The 26,820-nt window shown below is 44.9% G+C and overlaps 1 protein-coding gene across 1 annotated transcript in view; it reads left to right on the top strand.

The window, feature by feature from the left end:
* SORD (sorbitol dehydrogenase) overlaps positions 1–26,700 on the top strand; it is a 34,990-nt gene extending 8,290 nt beyond the window's left edge. The window contains exons 2-9 of the mRNA XM_058737886.1: positions 5,642–5,675; positions 8,246–8,410; positions 12,553–12,712; positions 16,412–16,530; positions 19,881–19,946; positions 20,963–21,138; positions 24,257–24,378; positions 25,285–26,700. Coding sequence (XP_058593869.1) covers positions 5,642–5,675; positions 8,246–8,410; positions 12,553–12,712; positions 16,412–16,530; positions 19,881–19,946; positions 20,963–21,138; positions 24,257–24,378; positions 25,285–25,450 — 1,008 coding nt within the window. The 3' untranslated portion in view covers positions 25,451–26,700. The remainder of the gene's footprint in view (positions 1–5,641; positions 5,676–8,245; positions 8,411–12,552; positions 12,713–16,411; positions 16,531–19,880; positions 19,947–20,962; positions 21,139–24,256; positions 24,379–25,284) is intronic.
* Positions 26,701–26,820: the final 120 nt, after the last annotated feature.

Genomic DNA, 26,820 nt, shown 5'->3' with positions numbered 1-26,820 from the left:
TGATAGGCTTCAAGTATCAGCTGGATTACACTGGGAGTTTACTCTGAGTGGGGAAATGCTGGCTACTTAACCCTTTAACACCTGAGCTAGATTTATTAGTCAGAGGCACTGAAAATAGTCTAAAACTCCTTCTGAAAAAGGGAAAATCAGGTAGTAGCAAATAGCCCAAAGAAATACCCCTTCCCTTATTTTAATATTTTAATTAATATTTATTTTAATATTATTATTAAACAATATTATTTAAATTAAATGATATCATAATTTAATATTAAATATTATTAATATTTTAATATTTATTTTAACAATAAAACAAGACCCAAACCAATAAACAACAGGAAATTAAATCCAGCAAATCTGGCCATCTCTGCCAACCGATAGGGAAGGACAGTGCCTTTGTCTGCAGGAGGTCCAGAGGCACAAAGCTAACACATTCCCCTAAAAGCAGCAGGGGCAGTCAACAATACCACAAATAGGATCAGAACATTTTATGTAATAAGTCCTAGTACTACTAAGAGAGGTAGTAAAAGCCCTATTCTGAAGGGAAAAGTTAGAATTATGGGTATGGGGGGAAATTTATCTTTCAAAATTGCATGACAAAAATTAAGAAGGAGGAGAAATATGTACTCACAGTATTGGCATCCACTTGATCTTTTAGTGTGGCTGTTAAAGCTGGCAATTTTCTCAATCAGATTGACATTAAGAACACTAATTACTGGAGGAAAAATGTTCAGATTTTGTGAAGTGATATTCAGCTTAATGTTATTTTTTTCAGTGTTTTTTTATTATTTTTGCAATGCTTATTTTTGGAGATACCATGTGTACAAGAGTTGGGGAGGGGCAGAGAGAGAGGGAGACAGGATCCAAAGCAGGCTCTGCTGCAAGGGTGTGCTGCTAATTGCAGAGGCTTGCTGAGAACACGGTGGCCAGAACATAGAGAGTTTAGGATTTTACAGGGCCACTGGGCACTTTAAATTGATTTGCATTTTATAAAGATTGTTAGCAGAAGAAGGCTGGTTGGAGCCCTGAGGGCTTGGGCCGGAGAGTGGCTCAGTGGATTTTGGGAGAGTGTTCAACCCTTCTACTTTGACCCCAAGTTTGCCAGGCCTAATGCAGCTAGAACAAAGTCTTTTTTTTTTTTTTTTAATGTTTATTTATTTTTGAGAGGCAGAGCGCAAACAGGGGAGGGGCAGAGAAAGAGGGAGATAACAGAATTTGAAGCAGGCTCCAGGCCCTGAGCTGGCAGCACAGAGCCGAGCGCAGGGCTCGAACTCATGAACCGTGAATTCGTGACCTGATCTGAAGTTGGCTGCTTAACTGACTGAGCCACCCAGGCGCCCCTAGAACAAAGCCGTTTATGACAAAATGGCTAATTAGGAAATCTTTGGATTTTCCTCCCACGCTCAAAACATGCTCAAGGGAAGAGGAAAATTGAGGAGGGAGGGAAGCCAAAATAAGGTCTTCTGCTCTCTCCTGCTCTTTCTGTGCAGGGCAGCCAGACAACAGGTTGTCTGGGTACAGATGGGGGTGGGAGGCGAACGTGGGCTTTGAGGACCTGGGGTGAGGCCAGCCTCTAAGCCCTCAGTCTAAGGCAGGGAGGTTGGCCTAACACCTTCCCACAACTGGTAGAATCAGGCTTAAAACACTAGGCTGGAATCCTATATCACTTTCTCCCAAATTCCAGCCTTTTAAGAAAAGCAGTTCAAGTCTCTTAATACTGATGTGACAAACAAGGGAAATAACTTCTCCCCAAAACAAATTTAAGAAGTAACCCTTTTCAGAAGGAAAAGGACAAGGCTGTCCAGAGCTGGTTCAACCATACTGTGAATTAATTATAGAAAAAATAACTTTGATTCTATTTCTTTTGTAATAAGACCTAACTTATTTACTATGAGCCGGGCACTCTATTTTCTGAATATCCTCATTATACAGAGGAGGAAATTGAAGGCGCAAAGAGGTTATGTAACTGCCCCGAGGTCATGCAGCTGGTGGAGGGGAGCCTCAGTTTGCACACAGACATGTTGTTCCAGAGTCTGAGTGCTTCACCCCTGCTCCACACAGGTCAGCTGCCGGAGGGAGAAGGCACCTTCCCTTGATTTCTCCTCATGTTGAGGCTGTTTCTGCAACCCAAGCAAGATGTACTGAGGGTATATGAACTCAGATGTGTGTGGAAGTAGAAGATAAGGGGCTATGAGGATATATTTGGGAGAGAAATATTTAGGCTAACTTGAGAAAGTATATTTAGGAAATACAAGATAGCATTTAGGATACAAGAGACACCTGGGAGGATTCCATGTTCCCACAGAGTTCTTTTTTTTTTTTTTTTCTATTTTTAAATATTTATTTTTGAGAGAGAGAGAGAGAGACACACAGAGTGTGAGTGCGGGGGGCGGGGGGGTGGGAGGGACAGAGAGAGAGAGAGAGAGAGAGAGAGAGAGAGAGAGGCAGGCTCCAGGGTCTGAGCTGTCAGCACAGAGCCCCACATGGGGCTTGAACTCATGAACGGTGAGATCATGACCTGAGCCAAAGGAGGCTGAAGCAACTGAGCCACCCCGGCGCTCCCCCACAGAGTTCTTCATGAAGTACTTCCATGACTTATTCCAGGAGGTGGGAGGAGACCTGGAGGGGATGGAAGGAGGTCTGTGATGCATTTCTGACTTGTGAAAAATTCTGGAAAAAACAGTTAACTCCTCCTTATCCCTTTGTTTACTGTTACTCCCAGAAAGGTAAGAAATACTGTTTAGGAAAGCTTGAATATGCATGATAACAAAACTTTGGGAGAATGGAAGGGCAATGAGGATAAAAGGGGAAGTTGAGGGATCTCAGACGGGCTAAGAAATGGGTGAACAAAAGAATATCCTCACCGAAATCTGAGACAGAAAAAGGAGATTAAGTAAACAGAGGACTGTGGCCAGCGTCATACCAAGGAACCACAAACGAAAAGCAAAGTTTTTTCAGTGACCCCGTTGTGATAACTTTCTACAACACGAGCTCTGCAGCCATGCTTAGGATAACATTTACAGACTTAGGGACTGATCTTAACATGGTCTTGTGCTTCTGTGGCATGTCTCCTGCAGAGAGGGGAGTCAGGAGTCAAGCTGAATTGTAAGAGTGGTTAGAGTCAGCAAGAATGAGAATGGAAAAAAAAAAGTTGGTTTGCAAGGAGAGGTATTTAAGTTCTCCACAATGTGTGATCTGCTACCAAGGAAAAACCGTGCTGTCAGCACAGCGTCCTCTAGTGTCTCTGAAAGTCACTGCAGCTCTGCGGGGGTGGGATGGCCAAAGTTGGTCAGCTCTGTTAACCTGCAGCATATGTTTACAGTGGTAATCTCTAGTGACTCAGGGCCAACTGTTGGCTTTGAGCTTGATTCTTACCCCTCTCCACCCCTAAATGGGTATTCAGGGCTGGCCTGGTTGGAGGTAAGGATATGAAGAATATGCTGTGGATTTATCTCTTGTTTCTTGAGAAGTTGCCTAACAGTGCCTTTACCGGGAAGGATGGGGTGCTGTTCCATGTTTGAAATAAAGGCCTTACTCTTTAGTTTCAATTAACCTGCAGTTTAAAATCTCACCCAGTATGAGAGAAACAGAACTTTATGTGGCAATCCCTGATGTATAATGTCAGAGATGGGACTTGCAGCTCTGAGTGGTTTTGGTGACAGCCAGCTATCCTGAGTTGCCCATTTTTAGATGGACTCCCTCTCCCCACCCTCCTTCCTTCCTTCCTTTCACAGGTAGCCAGTTTAAGTTATCAAGAGATGAAAAACTGCCTTGAGAAGTGTTTTCCCCACATCAAGCTGCTTTGGATATAGTTCCACCAATTTTATCATAGTGCTGCCATGGGCACATCACTGTGAGGATGAACTGAGGTGATGCATGTGCAGCACTTAGCACAGGACCTGGTAGAAAAAAGTTGGTCAATGTTAGCTAATCAGCATTAGCAATTGTCTCTTTGGACTTGGTTCCACTGGGGGCAAGGAATTCAAATTAGCATCAAGCTATTTCAACAGAAAGGTTGGTAATCTGAGTTGAGTGAGAACCACAGACCTTCCTTGGTGTCCGTCATGGACAGTGGTTACATAACAAGAACAAACCTCTCTCCCTCCCCTCCATGTTTGAGGCAGTACACTGTACCTGGTGACTGAAGAGATTGAAGGCATGGTCTTTGGCATCGAGGTTATTTTGTTAGCAAAATAGCTCGGGTGTCATTTATTGCTACCCTATTAAAGCATCTGGGGGAGGCTTTCTGAAAGGGGCAAGCTTTGAGCAGTGCCCCTCCCAGACAGAGCACTGTGCATGGGGCCCAGCCCCAACATTGTCATCACCTGTCTGGCTGCTTCTTGCATCACCCTGGAAGGAGAAAAGGCATCTTCTACCCCTGGAGTGCAGTGTGGGATGCAGTGAGGCAGTTGGGGAATCAGGTTTAGTCCTGGTTTATCCACTCTGTGGTGGTATGGCTTTGGCCAAGTTATTTAACTTCCCAGCCTCAGGTTTCTCATCTACAAACTGTGGGCCATGTGCCATGATGTGTGTGAAGCCAGAATGTTGTCTGGCACATAGTTGGTACAGTGAACATTTTACATTCCTTCCTCTTCTTGGCTGCCTTCAAAGAATTCATAAAATGAACACTTGGATTTAGCCACTCACTGTCCTTCCTTCTTGTCACCAGGAATTTCCTAGCTAGTTAGCAATGGGAAGAAATGTTGGTTAATGTTAATAATAATAATAATAATAACAATAATAATAGCTGTGAATGCCAGAATAGCTCAGATTGGGGTTTTTTTGTTTGTTTGTTTTTGTTTTTGAGAGAGAGAGAGAGAGAGAGTACAGATGAGTAAGGCGCAGAGAGGGAGACGGAGAGAGAAGCTAGGCTCACCAGAGGCAGGGCACAAGCTCACCTAATTCAGGGCTCCAACTCACAAACCATGAGACCGTGACCTGAGCCGAAATCAAATGCTCAAGCAACTGAGCCACCCAGATGCCCTAGATTGCTTGTTGAACCTGGAGAGTAGTCAAAATGCAGGTCCTGTGTGTTCCCAAAGGGCATCTGAAAGTCCACATGGGAGGTTTCAGAAGAGAGGACCAAGCAGTGGTCCGTGTGCTGATGTAAAGGTATGAGTAGAGATCAAAACCCTCACATAGAATTACCACATACCCTATCCTTTCTCTATGAGTTTCCCAGACCAAACAAATCTGTATCTTAAGAATGTGGTTTTTGAGGAGGGCAGGATCTGATAGGAAGACAGCCCAAACATCCTTTCTGCCTAGGGGAGCATATATACTTTTTATTAGTCCAGGGTAAATCCGTGGTGGGGTGAGGTCAGCAGTTAGAGTCAGCACTATCTAGTGTGTCCCCTCAGGCATTCACCCGGTAGCAGTGTGGTCTGAACCTGTGTTAATTCTAAGAAGAAGCATTTGAATGAAACTCCACATTAATTAAATAGTTGAGGGGCACCTGGGTGGCTCAGCCAGTTAAGTGTCCAACTCTTGATTTCGGTTCAGGTCTTGATCTCAGGGTCATGAGTTCAAGCCTCATGTTGGGCTCTGCAGTGAGTGTGAAGCCTACTTTAAAAAAAAGTTGAAAATGTTCATAAGGGAAAGTTATTGTGCATACTAAATGGTTTTTCTATTTTGTTTCCTTTAGGAGAACTATCCGATCCCTGAACCAGGACCAAATGGTAGGTCCTTGGGACACTTGACTTACTTCTTATTATTTACACTGGAGACACCTGTGCATTGTTCCCTTACCCCCCTTTTCCTTCTGTTTATTACTTTACCTCCAATTGAAAACTGTGTTTTTGTTAGGCTGTAAACCCAGTCTGTTATTCACAGCATGACTGGATAGGTTCAACTTGACTCCTACATGAAATAAAAACAGTGATAGAACCAGAAGAGTTACCACATCAGACTGCTGACTTGTCCCAGAGTTTTTGACATTAAATGTCTTCAATTTCTGGACAAAAAGGCAGAGTTGTTCCTTGTTTGACCTAACAACAGAGGTAGGTTAGTTACTCTCTCTATATAAGCTGCCGTTTGGGTGGCCAAATCCTGTCCTAACCCTAACCCTTACCCAAGTTTGGAAAATGAGGACGTCCACAGAACTTAATCTCTTAGTTAGAAAAGAGAGCGTCATTGGAAGAAGACTAGGACTTTCTGTCCAGTGGGGGTGGGAGGGGGTGTATGGAGCAACACCCCACGGTCATAATCAACTAAGCACAGACACTGGGTGAGTACTCTGGGGCAGGGTTCCTGCCACCTTTGTTCCAGTCTTCCAGCCTCTCACCAGGTGAGCCTGTGAGGCCCAGTTGATATGCACATTTCCTTGAGTGGTGTCTGTACCTGGGGAAGTCATGCCGCCCTGTTGGCTTGGGCAAGATACCTGCTGACAGTTTTTCAATCCCTCTCGTCCCCTGAGTCCCACTTCATAATGTGCAGGACTCTGTGGTGAGGCTGAGAGCAAGGGGGAGAGTGTCTATAGATAGCTCATCCCAGCACCCAGCCACTCAGGTCTCCTTTCTGTCCTTGAGTTGGGGATGTGCTTTCCCACCTTTCCCCAGAGCTGTAGCTTCCGTGTGAACATCAGATTGAAGGCAACTTTCCTGGAATCTCAAGAGCTTTGCTACTCAAAGGTCAGCTGCATTGTTGATTTATAGTGATAAGAATACAGATAATAGCTGTTTCTATCAGTGTTTAACACGTAATGTATATTTAGGGCTTAAGTGTTTTCACCAAGATATGGTGTTTCAGAGACATGAAAGAGCACCTCACTGTGTCCTGAAAAGTTAGTATGGATTCTAGAAGCATCCAAACAAGGGCTGTCTTGGACCCAAAGGACCCTGGTACTGTTTCTCTGATACAACATTCTGCTTTTTCTTTCTCGTCTCTTGCTGCCCTTGATTGGATGGGGAAATAATAGCAAATTTCAGCTAGCATTTCTAGCAAGTGAAATTTAATCTCTTATTATAAATTGGTAGAGAGGAAACTCTGAGATCATTTTCTCTACCTTTGATCTCAGTATTCACCCTGCCATTTCTTACTCTGTCACCAAGGCCAAGGACAGAGAAGATTCTACAGAACCACACCTGTGGATCACCCGTGATGTGTGGCAAGGGCAGGGTGTGCAACACCTGCATGCATAGCAGAGCTTTAGGTCTCTTTGTCTTTCTAAGGCAGAGCTTTTTCTGAGGGAGATACTTGCAACGTGCTCACCTTAGTCAGACTGGGCCAGTAATCCTTTCGTGTTTGTTTTGCAGAGGGGCTCAGTAGCATCATTATTTTCAATTTGGAAAACTGACAACAACAATACCAACACATCTCACTTTATTCAAACCTGCGAAGGGGAAATACCAGTTGAAATCTCTGGGTGGTTTAAATTAAATCTGCACTTTTAAACAGAACAACAGGCATGCAGAACGCAGCCAGGTAGCTCACAAAGTGTTGCCAAGCCTAGATTTTGCCAGCCTTCCTCTCAGGAATTGTTAAGATTCAGGCGTAGCATATTGTCTAGAAACAGTTTTCTCCTCGAAAACAGTTTTTTCCCTTACATGGTTGATACATTTCTTCCCATTAATAATATCTTATTTGTGCAGTGGATTAGAGTTCTCCAGAGAAGCAGAACCAAGAAAGAGAGAGGAGAAAGAGAGATTGAGCATATAGATTTGTTTATATATAGGTTTATTATATATGTATGTGGAGAGAGGGCTGGAAGAGATTTATCTTCATTGGCTCATGTGATTGTGAGGACTGGCAAATCTGAAATTTGTAGGGCTGACCAGCATGCTAGAAATTCAGGTCAAAGTTGATGTTTCAGTCTTGGGGAATTCCTTCTTCGGGAAATCTCAATCTTCTCCTAGGGCCCTCAACTGATTGGATGAGGACCACCCACATTAGGTGGAGTAATCTGCTTTACTTTTTATAATTTACTTATTGAGTCAGTAGACTCCAATGTTAATTACATCTAAAAAATAGCCTCCCGGCAACATCTTCTGTTTGACCAAACAGCTGGGCACCACAGCCTAGCTGAGCTGACACATAGCATTAACCCTCAAAAGCAGTTATTTTGCTCTGTGGAAGCTTTTCCTGGCTTGTAAGCCTTCATTAGTGTTGCTGTTTAGCTTGTTTCCCTCTGTGGTTGTATCCGGCCTTTGAAACCAAACCCTCTTCCTGTCCAGAGGGGAAGTATGGTGGTGCCTCAGGCTGCAGGGAGGATGGTTCATTCCCTCACTTGTTTTCTCCTTCCTTTTATCAGAAGTGCTGCTGAGGATGCATTCCGTTGGAATCTGCGGCTCAGATGTCCACTACTGGCAGCATGGTCGAATTGGGGATTTTATTGTGAAGAAGCCAATGGTGCTGGGGCATGAAGCTTCAGGAACAGTTGTAAAAGTGGGATCATTGGTAAAGCACCTAAAGCCAGGTCAGCAAAACCCTTCAACTCACTGTTTTATTTATCCCTCAACATAAATAAATATTTGTGTGCACTTTCTTGGGGCCAGGCCCTCTGTTAAACCCTGGGGTTACAGCAGTGAATAAGACAGTCTTCAATTTCTACACACATGGATCTTACCTTCCACAGAGGAAGACGGGCCTGGGACACACATACAGTTCCTTAAATACAGTTGTGTTGAGGCCAACAGAGAAGAAAAGGTGACCAGGGTGTTCTAACCAGATCCCTGGCTCCTTGAAGGGAGGAACAGTTAATCCAACACCTGAAGGCAACCAAGGAATAAACCAGTTAAAGGGGTGGGGGAAACATTCCAGGCATAGGAACCACAAACTGTCTCCACATGCTGAGAACCAGGGTCTTTGGTACAGTCGCTGATCTTATTGGACGACTGGAAAACTGTCAATATTTTTCTAGATTTGCTTAATTCATTCTCTTGAAGGGAGGAATTCTCAGCTATTGGCAGCCTGTGATGTTCCCCAGTAAGTGAATTAAATTCGAGCTGTGTGACACAGCCAACTGTTGGCTTTATTCTTCCTTTGCTGATGAGGCCACTGTACAGCCTGGAAACGACATCAGATTATTTGAGGGAAGGAGAAGGTTGGCAGGAGGTACCATTTCTCTGTTAGTTAGAAGGCTCTCTGAGCACAGCTACATGAAGAGGAACTTTCTGAAGAAGCTAGACTTGTGTCTCACTTAGGAATGTTGTCAGGCTCTCCATTCATCATGAGTGGAAGTTGAGAAAGCCCCTGAGAATTTTGTGGGGCTATCCCAAAGGGGAAGATTCATAGTTTCCAACAGCCCCTGAGTGGTTCTTACCTGTGGGACCAGATCTCTAAATACTAGTCATAATAAAGAGTGTGGGGGTTCTTTAAATTTCAGTTATAATGAGTGCTGAGTGCAGTCCACAATGAGTCCAACCTTGTGCTTTGAGGGATACAGAGAATTGAGAAGATATGATACCTGGATACTTTCATCTAGTTGGGAAGACCAGACATCAGGACATAAATACCAATAATTAGAGAATAAGACTATTGGGTACTATAAGGTATGAAAAAGAATTGGCTCGTGCAGTTCAAAGAAAGGGCATTTGTGGTGGGCAGAGGTCTTAAATGAAGGTTCATGGAGGAGATACGTGTTGGGGCTAGATATTTAACAATAATAATTGTAGGAAGAAGGTAGCTACTATTCATTGCTTTACTGTTAGCCTCCATGTTAAATATTTACATGTATAATTATGTATGTCATTACTGAAACAACTGTATAAGGTAGGCATTATTTTCTTCCTTAACAGATGAAGAAAGTAAAGCACGGTGATTAGGCAGAGTCATACACTAGTGAGTCTCAAGCTGGGAAGCCTGTCTTGGTCTTTCTGACTCTAAAGCAAGTGTTCAGAACCATTGGCCTGCCCAGCATCTGGAGACTTGAAAACGGTTTTGTATTTGAGTTAGTGAAGGGGTCCGAAGCTAATATTCTAGTTAAAGGAACAGAGTAATAAAATCACAGAGATGAGCATAATATATCTGGGTCGCTAATAATTCTATGGTGCTCAGAGTAGAGGTTCTGTGTTGGGGAGTTAGTGGAGACGATAAAAATGCATAATCTATATACAAGTCCGTCTTTAAAAAACTGTACAGCTGTGAGTTATTATTATATTATTACAATGTAATAATTGGAAGACAAAACTGAGTAATATAGAACTCCACCTGATTATGGAGACTCTTGAATGCTAGATTGCAGAAGTTATCGTCAATGGTAGACCACAATTTGGAGAAAGTTCAGTGGGCCAAGGGGAAAGTAGAGAGGGATAGAAGGAAGAGACACACACAGGTTAGGGGAATATATTTTATGGTTGCATAAATATGGTTGAATTTCTGTGGATCCTTTTTTTTTTTTCTTTTAGAAGACAAAGTGTTTCATATGCTAATTTGGACTGAAAATTCTAATCAACTAGTCTAGAAAGAAGGAACACACTCATAGAGTAGTTCTTAACATTTGTTGATAAAGTTTTCACACAAATCTTAGAGTCAATAAATCTAAGGCATGGAAAAATTCTTAATTTAAATACAATCTGGCTGTCTATCTTATAGTTTGAATTTCCTGTACAATAACACCAGCTCAGATAATTATAATAATGATAAATACAATGCAAATAGTTAATACTACTTATATTACTACTATTATCATTGCTGCCACTACTTTTAATGAGCGCTAACTACATCCCAGGACTCTGTTATTCTGTAGGTAGTTTAAAAAAAATTTTTTTTTAATGTTTATTTATTTTTGAGACAGAGAGAGACAGAGCATGAATGGGGGAGGGGCAGAGAGAGAGGGAGACACAGAATCGGAAGCAGGCTCCACGCTCTGAGCCATCAGCCCAGAGCCTGACGTGGGGCTCGAACTCACAAACCGCGAGATCGTGACCTGAGCTGAAGTCGGACGCTCAACCGACTGAGCCACCCAGGCACCCCGTCTGTAGGTAGTTTTAATGCAAAGGCATAAAGATAACTTAAGGTGTGTCTATTTAGTAAAGGGAAAAGCTCCCACGGGTGACACTCCTCAGGCTAAGGAGGGCCTTAGTTCCATTGTTCCACCCCTGTGCGGGTGGGGCTGGGGACTGACTGGGAAGGGACACAAAGGAAGGAAGTTTCCAAGGTAGTGGTAACGTTCTGTATCTTGATAGGGGCTTATATGACACAGGTGAATGCATTTTTTTCAAAATTCATCTAGTGATCCATGTAAGATTGTTCATTTTATCTATATTTAAATTTTACCTTAAAAAAGAACCTTAAACAAGTTTTGAACTCTAGTTAACGATAGGCAGGCTGAAGTATTTAAGCATGGAGTGTACTAATGGCTACAAGCTACGTTGAAATGCATCAGGAAAGAAGATGGCTCAATGGATAGAGGAGAGATAGATGGGATGGATGGGCAGCTATGTGATAAAGAGAATTAGCTACATGTTAATTGAAGAATCGAGGTGCAGGACATCTGGGTGTTCACTGTACAGTTCTTCCAACTTCAGTGTATGTTTGAAAAAAAAATTTTTTTTAACGTTTATTTATTTTTGAGACAGAGAGACAGACATGAACAGGGGAGGGGCAGAGAGAGAGGGAGACACAGAATCCAAAGCAGGCTCCAGGCTCTGAGCTGTCAGCACAGAGCCCGATGTGGGGCTTGAACTCACGAACCATGAAATTATGACCTGAGCCTAAGTCAGAAGTTTAACTGACTAAGGCACCCAGGCACCCCTTTTAATTTTTTTTAATGTTTATTTATTTTTGAGAGAGACAGAGACAGAGACAGAGCATGAGGAGGGGAAGGGCAGAGAGCAAGGGAGACACAAAATCTGAAACAGGCTCCAGGCTCTGAGCTGTCAGCACAGAGCCCAAGGCAGGTCTCGAACTCACGGACCGTGAGATCATGACCTGAGCCCAAGTCGGATGCTTAACTGACCAAGCCACCCAGGCACCCCAGTTTGACAATTTTCCTAATGAAAAGATAGAAGACCAATTCTAGGGCTGGGTTTCCAAGCAAGCATAGTGAGACAGAGGAGATGTACACTAGTTCACAAGCCTGGAAGTTACTCTCTGCTCTGCCAGAGCCCGAGATCTCTGTGGGTCATTTGCCTGAGCAGGTCTGCAAACCGGGGATCACCTAACTCCTAGTTATTGTCAAAATGCAACCAGACTGAACGTAAGGCATGCCATAATTGTGGCTCCTGTGTTTGTCAAGGCCTTGGCCCATATTTTCAAAGCAGGTGAAGAAAAAAAAATGTCTGCAAACTCCATGCAGCGGTTTGAGATGAATCCTGGACCTGGCTTGCCTTAGAGATGGGACTGGTTCTGTGTTTTCCACGCTGAGAAGTGGTTGTGGAGCTGAGGGGTGGATTCGCTTGTTCCATGGTTGGTAAAAGGGCAGGCCAAACCAGTCTGGAGAAGTGTGCTGGTCATGTTCTGTGTAGCATCCTGAGTTTTCTGTGGAAGCACTAATGGGTTGAGCTTGTCTAGGGGGCCCTGGATCCGGGGAGGTGGGTGTCTCCCCCTGCTGGCATCTCCCCAGGAGCATGTGCCCCTTCACAGCAGCTCTGCCCCTGCTCACGTTTTCCTCTCCAGGGGATCGTGTTGCCATCGAGCCAGGTGCTCTGCGAGAAATGGATGAATTCTGCAAGATTGGCCGATACAATCTGTCGCCATCCATCTTCTTCTGTGCCACGCCCCCTGATGACGGGAACCTCTGCCGGTTCTATAAGCACAACGCTGACTTCTGCTACAAGTTAGTGCCCAAGGCCTGGCCTGGCCACCTGGGACCTCCCCCGCTCCTTTTTGGTTGGGGTTCTTTCTCCTAGTTTCCTGCGGTGATTTCTTTGTTCTTTTCAGCTTATAATTTCAGACACGAAGCATCCCCTCCACAGGCCCTTCTGGGGGCATTGAGGGAAGGCAGCTTGACTAGGGCTAAGACTGACTCACAGTACTTGGTTTTAGTCTTTGGGCTGAAGTTCCCCTCCCTAGAGCAACAATAGAAAATTGTTGCCAAAATCACTCACTCCTCTCCAGCCATCCTGCAGATAACTTGCTGAGGTTCGTCCTCCATTACTGGTTTCCAAGGCAGCTCCCAGGAAAGAGAACTTATTACAGCAGTGACCCCCAGTAACAGCAACAATTGGGGCTTACAAACGAGGCATGGCATGGAGCCAGGGCATGAGCTTTGGGACCCTGGATCCACTCTCTCCTAGTGAGTGACTCTGAGGAAATGACTTAACCTTCCTCTGCTTCAGTCTCATTTAATCACCCAAAGTTTAAATGAGGCAATGCATGTGAAATCACAATTATTATTCCCACATGCCTGGCCTTTTACTAATAAGTGCTTTGCATGCCTCATCTTATTGAACCTGCATAAGAATAATGGTGAGGTGGGCACCAGGACTGCAGTTTTGTGCAAGGGTGCAGACCCAGGAAGAGATTGCAGAGCAGAGCAAGGACTCAAGCTGGGGCAGCTGAGAGTCTTAAATTCCTGTCCTGTGCTCACTGCCCTACCCCAACTCTCAAAATGGTTTTGGGGTGAGAATTGGTATCTGCAGAAGCACAGTGTTGCACCCATGGAGCTCTGGGGTGCTGATGTGCCTCTTTCCTTCTGACTGTCTGACAGGTGTGTTTTCCTCCCATTCCAACCTGGCCCCAGCTATGGCTCTGTTGGTCAGGATGAGGCTTGTCTGAAAGGGGCCAGGTGCCCATTACAGGGGCAGTCTGATAGATCTGAGTTTTCTAGTGCCTACTGGAAGCCTTGAGAGGAGTCAGAGGCCAGACCTCGTGATGCGTTTAAGTCAACATCTAACTGCTCTAGAAGAAAGCAAGTTATGTGCGTAGAGTCTACCTTTCAGCAAGTGGTTTCCGACCATCCTCCCTTTTCTGGGCCCTTTCCAAGTCAAGGCACCAAACGAGGTTTTCATGAAAGGCAGAAAAGCAAAATGATAAATTTCAAGACTAACCGCTGGTCTCTGCCATCGACCAACTGTGTGACGTTCAACGAGTTACTTAAACTTTGTAACCTCAATATCTTTGCTCGTAAAATGGAAATGATAATAGCACCAATATGGTGAAATGCATAGCTTATTGACAGAATTCAATGAGAAAAGTTTATCAAGTACTCAGCATGAGGCCTGGCACATAGTAGGTGCTCAATGAATGGTGCCATGATATGTCATAGATATGGCCTTGTGTCTGGGGGATAGTACAGGTTAGGTATGAAAGGAAGTCTTGCACTGGGGATGGGGGTGGGTGGGCCTTTGTAGACAATGGTGGGGGAGGTTGTATTCTTTTGGCAGTGTTAATGGGAGGGCTGAGGAGGGCCCCTAGGGGACGTGCAACCCCCCCACCTCTCCTTTTCTCCCAGGGTGCTTTCTGCTCACGTCCCCACACCAGCCCTGGACCCACACCCTCTTCTCTGGTTTCTGTTTGTGAGGATTCCTATACTGCCACGGCCTCTTTATTTTCCTACCCACCTTATTTTCTTTTTATCTTCCTGCTTCCCCCTTGACTTCTTGATTATCCTTTTGCTGTTCCCTCAACCCTATTGTGAAAACCACCAAGTTGCATTATTCTCTGATGTTTATAAAGCCAGGAAAGATCAGAGCTGGGAAGAAACTTAGAGTGTTCCCATCCCCCTTCCCTCCCACTGAACAAGGTCAGGTTAGTGGGAGCATAGAGGAGGACCCAGAGACTCTCCAAAGGTCAGTGGCAAAGGCGCTGGGCCCAGGACTCTTCCTGGTGCTTCTGCCTACATGCCAGGCTGCCCTCCCCGTGTGGCTAGTGTGGCTGTCTAGGTGATTAAGGCAGCACCTGCCTAATGAGTAGAACAATCTCACCATAATAATCCTCTATCATCACCATCCTCAATCCCATTTTCCTGGGTGTTCTGCTAAGGGGAAATCAGAGTGAAGGTTAAGAGCAGCACACCATTCCTGACCAAAGACCACCCTCAGCTCAGAGCCCACACAAGCTTTGGGGGAAGTCCCAGATGTCAAGGGGCAGGCATGTCTGAGGCAGTATGGTTGGTGATTCCTTGGGAGAGTTTGGGAGTCTTCATTATTTCACTTCAAACCTTTATCTCTTTTATAGAATTGATGGGTCACATTGGGTGGGAAGGGGTGATGGTGGCAATCCGAGCAGGAGAGAAGATTGAAGTAGGGTTGACAATGTGAGAGACGCAGAGGGGAGGGAGGAGGAAATGGTGGGGGGCAGCAGGCAGAGGCCGACTGTAAGCCTCATTACTTATTCTGTGGAGTAGTGTGACAGGTCATGGGAACAAGCACATGGTTTGGCTGACACCTTCCTTTTTGGAACTTGAGGATTTTCATGTTCTAGCATGTGGAGGTTTGGGGGCCCTGAATAAAAATACTGGTCAGTGAGGAATTAGCAGAAATGAGATGTGAACCACATTGCTGCTGGTACTAGCAGGCGGCTGATATGGGGCAGGCAGGATGTGGAACCAGAGACCTGAGTTCAGGTCTTGCTTTTCCACTCATTAGCCTTGTAACCTTGGGCAAGTCTCTGAGTGTCATTGAGCTTCAGTTTCCTCTTCTGTAGAATGAAGGTAAAAATAAAGCCTGTCCTTCCTGCCTGACAAGGTCATGGTGAGGATCAAATGAGATAATGGATGAAAAAGCCCTCTAATCTGTAAAGCCTTATGCAAATGTTTGCTGTCATCATCATCGGGGTTGTTAATAGGGTCAGGATGCCAGTGGACTGGGAAGTGAAAACCAAGAACCCCGTGGTGAAGGTGACACAGCATTTAATCAACTGCCTGGAAGAGAGGCCCTTTTCCCTTTACAACCAGTCCAGGGGCAGCCAGGCAGCTGCTGCCATCAGATGTGGTTCTTCTGGAACATACAATTCGGGGGGAGGGCAGCAAACAAGAGTGACATCAGCTTCTAAATCACTGTTTGGCAAAGCTGCTGATAGTTGGGATTGTTTGCTGAAGTGAAACCAGAAAGGCTATATACATAGGTTTGAGAAGCAGATGAGATGCTGGAGTGTGGTCATATTAACCTCTTATTAAATGAACTTCTCATTTATTAATGGTAATCACAACATATCTCGTCTTGGGTAACATGTTGAAGAAAACATAATGTGTGCACATTCACTGAAGTGATTTGTCCAAAAAAAACCATTTTCAGAGCAGGGCAGCGTGGCATGGATTCTGGAATCAGACCTATCTGGTTTCCATTTCAAACCCTTTGAGCCTCTCACTAGTTTTGAACCTTTGGCACAAGTCATTTAATTCTCCAAGGCTCTGTTTCTTTGTCTGTAAAATGAGAATATTAGTGCCTACACTAGAACTCTTCCAAAGTTTGTGTGAATGAATATATGTAAATTGCTCAGCATGCTGCTAGGCACATAAGCAAATGCTCAATAAATATTAGCTATTGTTGTTACCCAGAGAGGGACTAACTGAGTGTGTTGAATGACACCCTAGGCTTCCTGACAATGTCACCTTCGAGGAAGGGGCCCTGATTGAGCCACTGTCTGTGGGGATCCATGCCTGCAGGCGAGCTGGAATCACCCTGGGGAACAAGGTCTTTGTGTGTGGAGCTGGTAAGAAACAGATGATACCGTGATTATGAGTTCCTTAAAGGGTAATGTGGAGATCCCTCTGCCCGTCTCATTCCCCCACCAATGGCTGGAATTGGTCCTAGAATCTTTCTGGGTGGAAGAGGATTACGATGTCCCATTCCCTCAGTGACCAGCACTTTGCTAAATAAACTATCTGCAGACATAATAGTATTTCATGTTATTTCCTAGGCAATATATCTGTTTTTGTTCACTTAAAGAATGTAATTTGGGATGATTTTTTTAACTTGACAGGGAATATTTTTGGTAGTTAAGGGAAAGGTGACTTTCTGAACTTAAGTCATGCCAGAGAAGTGGTCTCCTGGTCCATCCAGGAATGAGGTGGGTCCTGCTCATGGCCAGTGGAAGGAATGGAGTCCAGTCCACCATGAGCCAGCACTCGGCTTGCATTGGGGTTGCAGCTGGCTGCGTTCTCTCCTCCCCTGCTTCCAGCCACCCGAACAAAACCCTAGCAGCCTCAGACTGAACCATTCTAGGTGTCTAATGCTAGTGACACAGACAACATGCTCATACCCCTTGTGGGTGTGATTTGGTGTTCCTCACACACCCTTTTAGGTATAATTGACATATAACATTACCTTAGTTTCAGGTACACAACGTGATGATTTGATATTTGCACGTATTACCAAATGATCAGCACCATAAGTCCAGTTAACACCTGTCACTATACATAGTTACAAAATTTTTTTGTGATGAGAACTTTTAAGATCTACTCTTTTAGCAACTGTCAAATATGCAATACAGTATTATTGACTATAATCAGCATGCTGTATGTTATATCCCCATGACTTATTTACTTTACAACTGGAGGTTTGTACCTTTTGACCCTCTTCACTCATTTCACTCACCTCTCACCACGCCCCCTCTGGAAACCATTTTGTACTGTTACTTGTGAGTTTTGTTGTTTCATTTTGTTTTTGTTTGGATTCCACATATAAGTGAGATCATACAGTATTTGTCTTTGTCTGATTTATTTCACTCAGCATAATGCCCTCAAAGTCCATCCATGTTGTCACAAATGGCAAGATTTCTTTTTTACAGCTGAATAATATTCCACTGTGTACATATAAACCACATTTTCTTTGTATATGCATCTGTTGATGGACACTTAGGTTGTTTCCATATCTTGGCTGTTGTAAATAATGGTGCAATGAACATGGGGTACAGATATCTTTTTGAGTTAGTGTTTTTCATTAAATACCGAGAAGTGGACTTACTGGATCATCTGGTAGTTCTATTTTTAATTTTGTGAGGAAACTCCATACTGTTTTCCACAGTGCCCATATCAATTTACATTCCCACTAACAGTGCACGAGAGTTCCCTTTTCTCCATATCCTTGCCAACACTTGTTATTTCATGTCTTTTTATTTTTTATTTTTTTCATGTCTTTTTAATAGTAGCCATTCTGACAGGTGTGAGGTGATATCTCATTGTGGTCTTGATTTGCATTTCCCTAATGATGAGTGATGCTATGCACCTTTCCATGTACCTGTTGGCCACCTGTATGTCTTCTTTGGGAAAATGTCTGTTTAGGGGTGCCTGGCTGGCTCACTCAGTAGAACATGCAACTCTTGATCTCAGGGTTGTAAGTTCAAGGCCCACTTTGGGTATATATATATATATATATATATATATATATATGAAGAAAATGTCTTTAGATCCTCTGCCCATTTTAAAATCAGATCGCTTGGCTTTTTGCTATTGATTGTATGAGTTCTTTATATATTTTGGATATTAACCCCTTATCAGATATATGATTTGCAAATGTTTTCCCTTACTTGATAGGTTGCCTTTTTCATTTTGTTGATGGTTTTCTTTGCTGTGCAGAAGCTTTTTATTTTTTTAAAATTTATTTTTATGAACGAGAAAGAGAGAGGGGGGAGGAAGAGAATCCCAAGTAGGCTCCATGCTGTCAGTACAGAGCTCAATGCAGGGGCTCAGTCTCACAACTGTGAGGTCACGACCTGAGCTGAAATCAAGAGTTGAATGCTTAACTGACTAAGCCACCCAGGAGCCCCACAAGTGACATACATGTGTGTGTGTGTGTGTGTGTGTGTGTGTGTGTGTGTTTATATATATATATTTAATTTGCATAAGTAATTCCTTTTTGACATAGAAAAAGAAGTCATGCATACCACATGTGTATACACACAGAAATTCACCCATAGCCCCATCACCTATCATCCTGAAAGAGAACCACTGTGAATATTTTGATGTAGAATTTTTCAGGTTTTTAATTTTTTTTTTAATGTTTATTTATTTTTGAGAGAGAGACAGTGTGAGTGGGAGAGGGGCAGAGAGAAAGGGAGACATAGAATCTGAAGCGGGCTCCAGGCTTTGAGCTGTCAGCACAGAGCCCGATGCGGGGCTCAAACTCACAAACCTAAGCCGAAGTTGGATGTCTAACTGACTGAGCCACCCAGGTGCCCTGAATCTTTCAGTTTTTAAAAATGAGATCATGGTAAACATGCCTTATTTTACCCACTCTTTTAAAAAAAAAAAATTGATACATTATGAACATCTTTCCATCACACCGGATGAACGAGTTATGACATAATTTTTAATAGTTGTGTAATACCCCATTGTAGTTTGTTTAGCTAATCACCTCTTTGTTGGTCATTTCAAGTATCTTCCAGTGTTTTGACTTTGGGAGGAAACTCACAAAATTATTTTCAAAGGCAGTGTCAAACAGCAAATCCTCAAAGAATCTGCAGTCTCATTTTGTGGGTCTGGTTTTGTACTAAAACCGTGTCATCCAGCATGCAGATGCTGTGGGAAGCAAGTAGTCTCTGGACTGATTTTTAAGTCCCTGATCCTAGAGCTGCCTGAGCAGCTGGGTCAGCCCATGGAGCCAGGTCACTTAAGCCAAGGTGGTCCTCAGAGGACACCTGTAAAGGATGTGTCTCTCCTTGGGGGGATGTGATGGGTTCTAAGAGGGTAGGAGCCAGAGAGAGAACAGGACAGTGTATCCAGGCCTTCTGAGACATTTTATTCTCTTAACAAATATATTTTCTCAAGCCCTCTTCTAATTTGCCATTTTCCCCAAGCAGAGTAAACGGAAAAGTTCTAGCTTTGAGATTGAGAGAATTAAATGGAACTCAGCAGTAGGAGCAAATTTCATGTCCAGAACAGTTCTTCATATATTCATGTACTTATGCATTCAACAGATAGTTGTTAAGGCCTCACTATGTGGTAGGCACCAGGGTAGATGTTAGAGGTGCACACAAGCTATGGTTCCTGTCCATGGCCTGGACAAGGGGGAGAGCTGATGTTTAATATTTCACAAACATCTCTCATTTCCTGCTTTATTTAGGGCCAATTGGACTGGTCACTTTGATCGTGGCCAAGGCAATGGGTGCAGCCCAAGTGGTGGTGACTGGTAAGAAGGTTTTCTTTTTCAATCTCCTTGAAGAGGAAACAGCTGGCCTACCGTTTAGGCCAGGGGCTTGAGAACTATTCCTTTCCTGGAGTGCTGGGTTTCTAAAGGGGCTCTTCCTCTTTTCTCCCCCCGGGGTTCAATGGTTGAAAAGCCCACCCAGGGGCAGAGGGTGGCTGCTGTGGAGAAGGTCTGGTTCTTTATGTGTGGACCCCAGATGTCCCTACTGCTCACTCAGTTCTAAGAAGAGGCTTAGCCCCTGGTCCATTTGACCAAACCCAGGAGGTAAAGAAGGTGTGCTTGTGTGTGTGTGAGGTGGAGTTAGTGGGATCTATGATATGTTTATAGGAGGGTGTTTGTGTGTGCAGTGTGTGGTATGGGTGAGAGATGTGTGTATGTGTGAGGAGAGCTTATCTGTGACAGTATGTGTGGAAGCATGTAGGGTATAGAAGGGCGTGTGTGTGTGTGTGTGTGTGTGTGTGTGTGTGGAGAAGGCATCAGTGAGAGAATATTTGTGTGTGTGTGTGTGTGTGTAAGGTATATGAGAGTGTGGGTGTGGGTGAGTGTATAGAATTGTGTGGAGTATGTGGATATAAGGGGAGTAGGGATGTAGGAGAGTGAGTGCTTTGTGTGTGGAGAAGGTATCAGTGTATAGAAGGTATCTGAATGTATATGTGAGGACCGGGTACCCTTCAGAGAGAGAGAGAGGGAAGCTATGTAGAGCTGTGTGGTGTGTATAGGGGTGTGTGGGGATGTAAAACAGTGGATATTTGAGAAGTGATCTGAGTGAGAGGGATGGGGGAAGGGAAAGGGAGTGTGTGTGTGTGTGTGTGTGTGTGTGTGCAGCTGTGTGGTGTGTATGGGAGAGTGTGAAGGTGTAGAGAGTAAGTGTTTGGGCTCAGTGACACCACCCACTACACCAGAGTTTTATTACCACTAAAACATACACCTCCATCTTCATTTTCTCTCCAATCTGCCATCCAGTTCTCAGTTTGAAAGAAACTTTTGTTCAACTTTAGATCTGTCTGCCACTCGGTTGTCTAAAGCCAAGGAAGTTGGGGCTGATTTCGTCCTCCAGATATCCAAGGAGAGCCCTAAAGAAATTGCCAGTAAAGTGGAAGATCTGCTGGGGTGCAAGCCAGAAGTTACCATCGAGTGCTCGGGGGTGGAGCTGTCCATCCAGGCGGGCATCTATGTGAGTAGGATGTGGGTCGCTGAAGCTGGTGGGCAGCTCTGGGAAATCAGTGCAGGGTAAGTAGCAGTAAGGAGTGCTAGGAACAGGTGTCTCCACCCTTGTTATGTGACCCCCCCCCACACACACACACACAAGCAAAATTAGGTAATCTAGGTATCCCTGGTGGTTTTTCTTATTTCTTTTTTTTAATCTTACTTGTCTAGTACCCTTATTAGGTAGGTGTAAAGTCTAAACAAGGTAACAGGCATATATGGGCCTTGAAAAATGTTAAGAGACACACCCCTTTAAAATGGGGTTGCTATCATGATCATATCTATGGTGATAAAAGCAGTGCTATTGGTAAAAAGATAACAGAAGGAAGAGGGAACCATGCCTTAGTTGTGTGTGGGAAATCCCTATCTTCTTTAATTGAGGAAAACTGCAGTCTTTGAGTCATTGATACAAAGTGAGAGGCATTCATTTAGTTAGTCACAAAGGTGTGGTGATTTTTAGGGTCACAGTTGGCCACTACTCTTCTGTCCCAGACCTGGCAACAGGTAGCTGCCAACACCTGATTTGCACCTCGGCAACCCCCCAGTAGTTTATGGGAAGTTGGCGGAATGGGGATGGGGAATGGCATTGATACCAAGTATGAGGAAAAGAGGGGAGAAAGAATACCTTCTAGGCTTCAGCCTCACCATGTGCTGCGTCTTCTGCTGGGTACTTTATAAATGCGATGCCAGATCTGCCCAGTAGCCGTGAAGATTAGTTACCACTTCCTGCATTTTACCACAAGAGGCCTGGTGACTTGCCTTGAACACACTGCCCCAGTGCCTGAGTTTTTCTTACTCTGTCCACTGCTTAGGAGAAAAGGGAAGAAGGGGACCAGGAGACAGTGGGTAACCATGCTGGCATGGGAGGGACTGGGCTGAGGAGGGTGGTGGCAGCAGCCTCCAGCACTGAGCACACAAGCCCCTGAGTCCCACATTGCTTCCTCGCGGCAGTACAGGCTTCCTCCTTCCTTCTGAGTCACAGCTGGGTCATGCGTAAGGGCACTTTGCACCTGCAAGACATTCTGGGGATGGCAGAGCTGCCTACCTATTTTCCTACCTGAATACCCATGGCTTCAGGGGCTGAGGAAGTGTTGGGAGGGCGGGGAGGAACAGGTGCCACTTTTTCTTTGTCCTAAGTTCCAGCTGGAGCCGGCCTACCCTCTGCTCCACTGTCAGAGATGACAGTTGCCATGTGGGAAGGGGCAAAGAGAAACCTTTCGGTCTGTGTGTGATTAGTCAACCAGTGACTTGTCTTGGGCTCCTGCTGCATTCCGGCTTTGTGCTGGGCACTTTGAGGGCTCTGATGAATAAGGTGTGTCCCTCTTCAAGTTGTTGGCAGTCAGTGACCCTCACTCCAGAGGAAGGCAGTAAAAGCCATGGCTTCATAATGCAAGACTCTCTTCTTCTCCCCTGCCTGGAGAACATTGGGAACAGTTGGCATCTATCTCCAGCTGTTGACGGTGGGGGCCCGGTTGCTAGGCTACCTGAGGCAGCTGGGCCTGAAGCCAGTACCTCTCCTGAGTGGGGAATAGAGCCATTATGCATGACAGATGCTATAGGGTGCTGCAGGCCACCCCACCAACAGGCAGGTTAGGTGGAGGCATCTTATATGGACACACCTGAGAGTCACTTTCCTGGCAGGTTTGTGACTAGAAAATGTCTGGGAAGAAACATGGCAAATGCTTAGGGTAGAGTTCATGTCATCTTGGTGCAGAGGTCCCACCCACAAAACAATAGTCAGGTAGTCCAAGCATTCCTTTGCCTGTGGTCTGCAAATAGCTGGCCTCCTGGCAGCTTGGGATGGCCAGCTTGATAATATTCCTCCCTCTCACTAGGTAGAGAGGAAATACTGATGGGGAAGCAGTTTTTCTAAACAATTTATCACTCAAAAAAGTTTTCTGTGGCTCACTCACAACTTTGACCTCACCTCCCACCCCACCCCACCTTTTCCAGTGGGAACAGCAACATTTTCCAGTGGTGAGAGCGCCTTTCCTGACAGTGTTCATAAGTCACAGTGGTTTGTAAGTGACCCTGTGCTTCAATAAAAACAGAAAACATGCTGAACGATGAGCCCATCCTAGTGCCGAGAACTGTGATTTTTATCCTAACAGCCCCACTGGGGAGGCATCATCCTGATCGTATACACGAGGAAGCTGCTTGAGAGGGTCCCATAGCTCAAAAGTGCAAAGTCCAAAGTCACCTCCATTCTGCAGGCTTCTCTTCATGGCATTTCCTTCCCCCCATAGGCTGTGATGTGTGGCTTTTTGCAGGTCCACTGGTTAGACTGGTCCCAGTAAGTGCTAGCTGCTCCCAACTATAATGAAAATGAACTATTTTTCCATCTCTCACAATACTGACCACAGTGATCCCCAGAAATCTCTGGTGGAGGCACAACACTCATGTGGAATCAGTGGAATGAGTGGAGATTGTCAGGAGAAATTTCGTTCTCTGGCCCATTCTAAGGAGGGAAACTGATAAGGCAGATAGGTGTTTAAGGAAGACAAAACCTATTGTGGCTGATACTGTTGGGATGAATGTCTCTGGAACAAAAATATTTCTAAATGCCAGCCAACCTGTGTGTGTAAGGCAGTCTTTAAGCCAGAGAATTCTAATGGCCCTCCCCGTTTGTATGTGGTGGGTAGTTTTATCACCAAGAGGGTGCTTCCTTAGAGGTCTGAGCAAAGTGCTGTCTTTTATGGGGTTGACATTCTGGAGGAGGGGCAGGTGCTGAGATGAGGATGTACCTGAACCAACATCTGGTACTGAATTAGTAAAGCTTTGAAAGATGCTCAGGGCCTGAAGGTTAACTGTTGGTAGGGGAGATTTCTCACTGGAGTCTGGAGAACTTGGCTATTTCCTAGGAGGCTGTAAACAGCCGAGGGTGCTCCTGGTCCTCCTCTGGATCTTCACAGAAGATAACTCTGCTGCTCTGTTAAGTATGGTCAACATATGGAAGAGTTCACCAGTATAGAAAGCATCATATTCTCTGGAACATTTGGGTACTCACCTGATGCAAACAGATATTTATTTGTGCGAGAAGTCTGCATTTTCTGATCTTCTGAGTTTTCTTGGTCTTATCTCTTCAGGCCACTCGTTCTGGTGGGACCCTGGTGCTCGTAGGACTGGGCTCTGAGATGACCACTGTGCCCCTCGTGCACGCAGCCACCCGGGAGGTGGATATCAAGGGCGTGTTTCGATATTGCAACACGTGAGTATGTTGTGGGTGAGCCAGGGTAGTGAAGGGCCAGCAAGACCCGAGCGTGGCCTCTGGAAACAGGATCCTCTCTTGTTTAGTCATGAGGGGCTTTTCCTTACCACACTGACAGCCATGCAACATGATAGGGATCCAAAGACAGAGCATCAAACAAGAGGGCAGAGATGGCGGAGGGAAGGATGGACAGCAGGAGGCAAGGAAGGGGATGGATCTTGAAGCATGCTCTTCTTGGATGTCTGCCCCTTATCACCCAGGCCCTCTCTTTTCCATTTCCTCAAGTGGCCACGTCTTCATTGTCCTCTTTTAAAGGGAAGAAGGAGAGAAAGGGGACAACAGAACAGCAAGAACTCAAGCCCCTTGGTTTCCACCCCAGAGCCCCAGGGCCCCACCCTGGGAAGTGAGAGGGTCTTAGTTCACCCCACCTCATGTTCTGTGGTTCTGCCCTCTCCCCATCTGGGGAACTTTCCCAGGACCACCTTCCCTACCAGCGTCCATCTATGACCGTCTATGACCATTCCTTCAGCAGAGTGCTCTTTTCTGATGAACTCTGCCAAGCCAAGCTGCAAAGGGGTGTGGCTGGGTTATCATGAGCTCCTTCTCTGAGGCTAATCTGCCTTTTCACAGTGGCCTCCATATGCCTTATGCCTTCATGCCAAAGGAATTCTAAGCTTTGTGACAGACATTGCAGAGGGGTGGAAGCATTTGGGAACAGACTCTGGATTCCCAAGTTGCAAGTCATAAGATCATTTCCACCATCGTTGGGCTGGACCCAACGGGCTAGACTCGCCAGGACCACAGTGCTATAAATAAAAATGGCCAAGCTGATCTTGTGCTTGGTAGTTTGGGGACGTAGTTCTTTCCTCCTGCAGGTTGAATGTAACACTTGTGATCTTTTTACAGGTGGCCGATGGCGATTTCAATGCTTGCATCCAAGTCTGTGAATGTAAAGCCCTTAGTCACCCATAGGTTTCCTCTGGAGAAAGCTCTGGAAGCCTTTGAAACATCCAGAAAGGGATTGGGGTTGAAAGTCATGCTTAAGTGTGACCCCAATGACCAGAATCCCTAATATTAATTGGGCTCTGCCCTCACCATTTCCGCCCCACCCCCCACCCCCCAGTATCTCCAGGCAGGGATGGGCTTTGAATACAGAAGTTTCTTTTGAGTAATGAAAACAATTCATTATAACCAGAAAGCCTTACATGGAGGAATTGGTGTGCCTTAAAAACACAAGTAGGGGCAGTTTGGGGGAATTTGCAGCCAGAATGACCTGTTCATGCAGAGCAAAGTTCAGCAAGTAGAGCAGAGTTTGGTGTAGGTACTGGGAACTCCCCTTCTTCCTGGAGCGCCTGAGTTGAGTAAGGAAAGAAATCTGCCCATTGGGTTCCTGGTTCCACTACGACTGGCCAGGTGGGGATGGGAGCTGAGTTATGAAGAGATAACTTTATCAAGACTTAACTGGCCCAGAAATTGATTTTCATGAAAATCTCAGCTCAGGGTCTGGGATGAAGCGTTCTCAGCAGTTTTATAGTTTAGAGCACAGTGTTTCTAGACATAAGTGCTATTTGGTTTGATGATAAAAGACTTTAAGGGACTGACCTTCCTGCATCTAGGATAATTTTTAAATCTATCAAGAAAACAAAACAATGCTGAAATCCCTCATAAGGTCCAACCAGCTTGCATTCTCCAAATGTAAAAAGAGTCAGGCAAGTTCTCAATATTGCTTAAAGATCACCTTTTCTTGAATTCCTAAGAGTTCTCTGTGACTTAAACTACCTTCCCAGCGCTCCCCACCCCCACCTGTCTACTTTCAGGGGCAGTCCCTGAGGGCTCCTTTGTCACTAGACAACGGGGGAGGCGTCCTCACAGGATTTGCCCCCGAAGTGTCTGGCCAGTGCACCCGTCTTCCCACCCCACAGGGTTAGCATTCCTTTCACATTCATTGATGATAGACAATTCCATTTAATTCTGGTAGTTATAAACAGAAAGCCTTCCTCCTCACAGCCTGTTAAATAAAGCTCTTGGTATCTTTCTGTTTGAATGATCTCTCCGATCTTGTTTTGATCATGGGGTTTTCTTGGGTAAGATTTGGGTCCAAATCACTTTTTGCCCATTTGTGACTTTGAGATTATTGGTCAGGAATGAGGATATTGTAGCTGTGACCTAACTTGGGTTGCAGCCTTTTAATCCTTCACTTCAGCTGGGAGTGGAGGGTGACTTTGAAGAGGTGCTGGCTTTCTTGTGACTGGGGCAGGCCATGATCGCTGCTTGGAATTCCTCAAACTGCTTTGGGTAATAAATTGTGCTTGTGGTACCTGACTGCTGCCACCCGTTTGTGCCCCTTTGTAGGGAGGAATGGACTCTGGCTACCCATTTAACAAAGGGAAGGACCCAGGATTTTTGAAAGCGACACATTTTCTGCATCAAATATAATTTCAT

This window comes from Neofelis nebulosa, chromosome 7, assembly GCF_028018385.1.
Source record: "Neofelis nebulosa isolate mNeoNeb1 chromosome 7, mNeoNeb1.pri, whole genome shotgun sequence".
NCBI classification, from domain to species: Eukaryota; Metazoa; Chordata; class Mammalia; order Carnivora; family Felidae; genus Neofelis; species Neofelis nebulosa.
The sequence above is the reverse complement of the archived record's forward strand: the minus strand, read 5'-3'. Positions and strand labels throughout refer to the sequence as shown.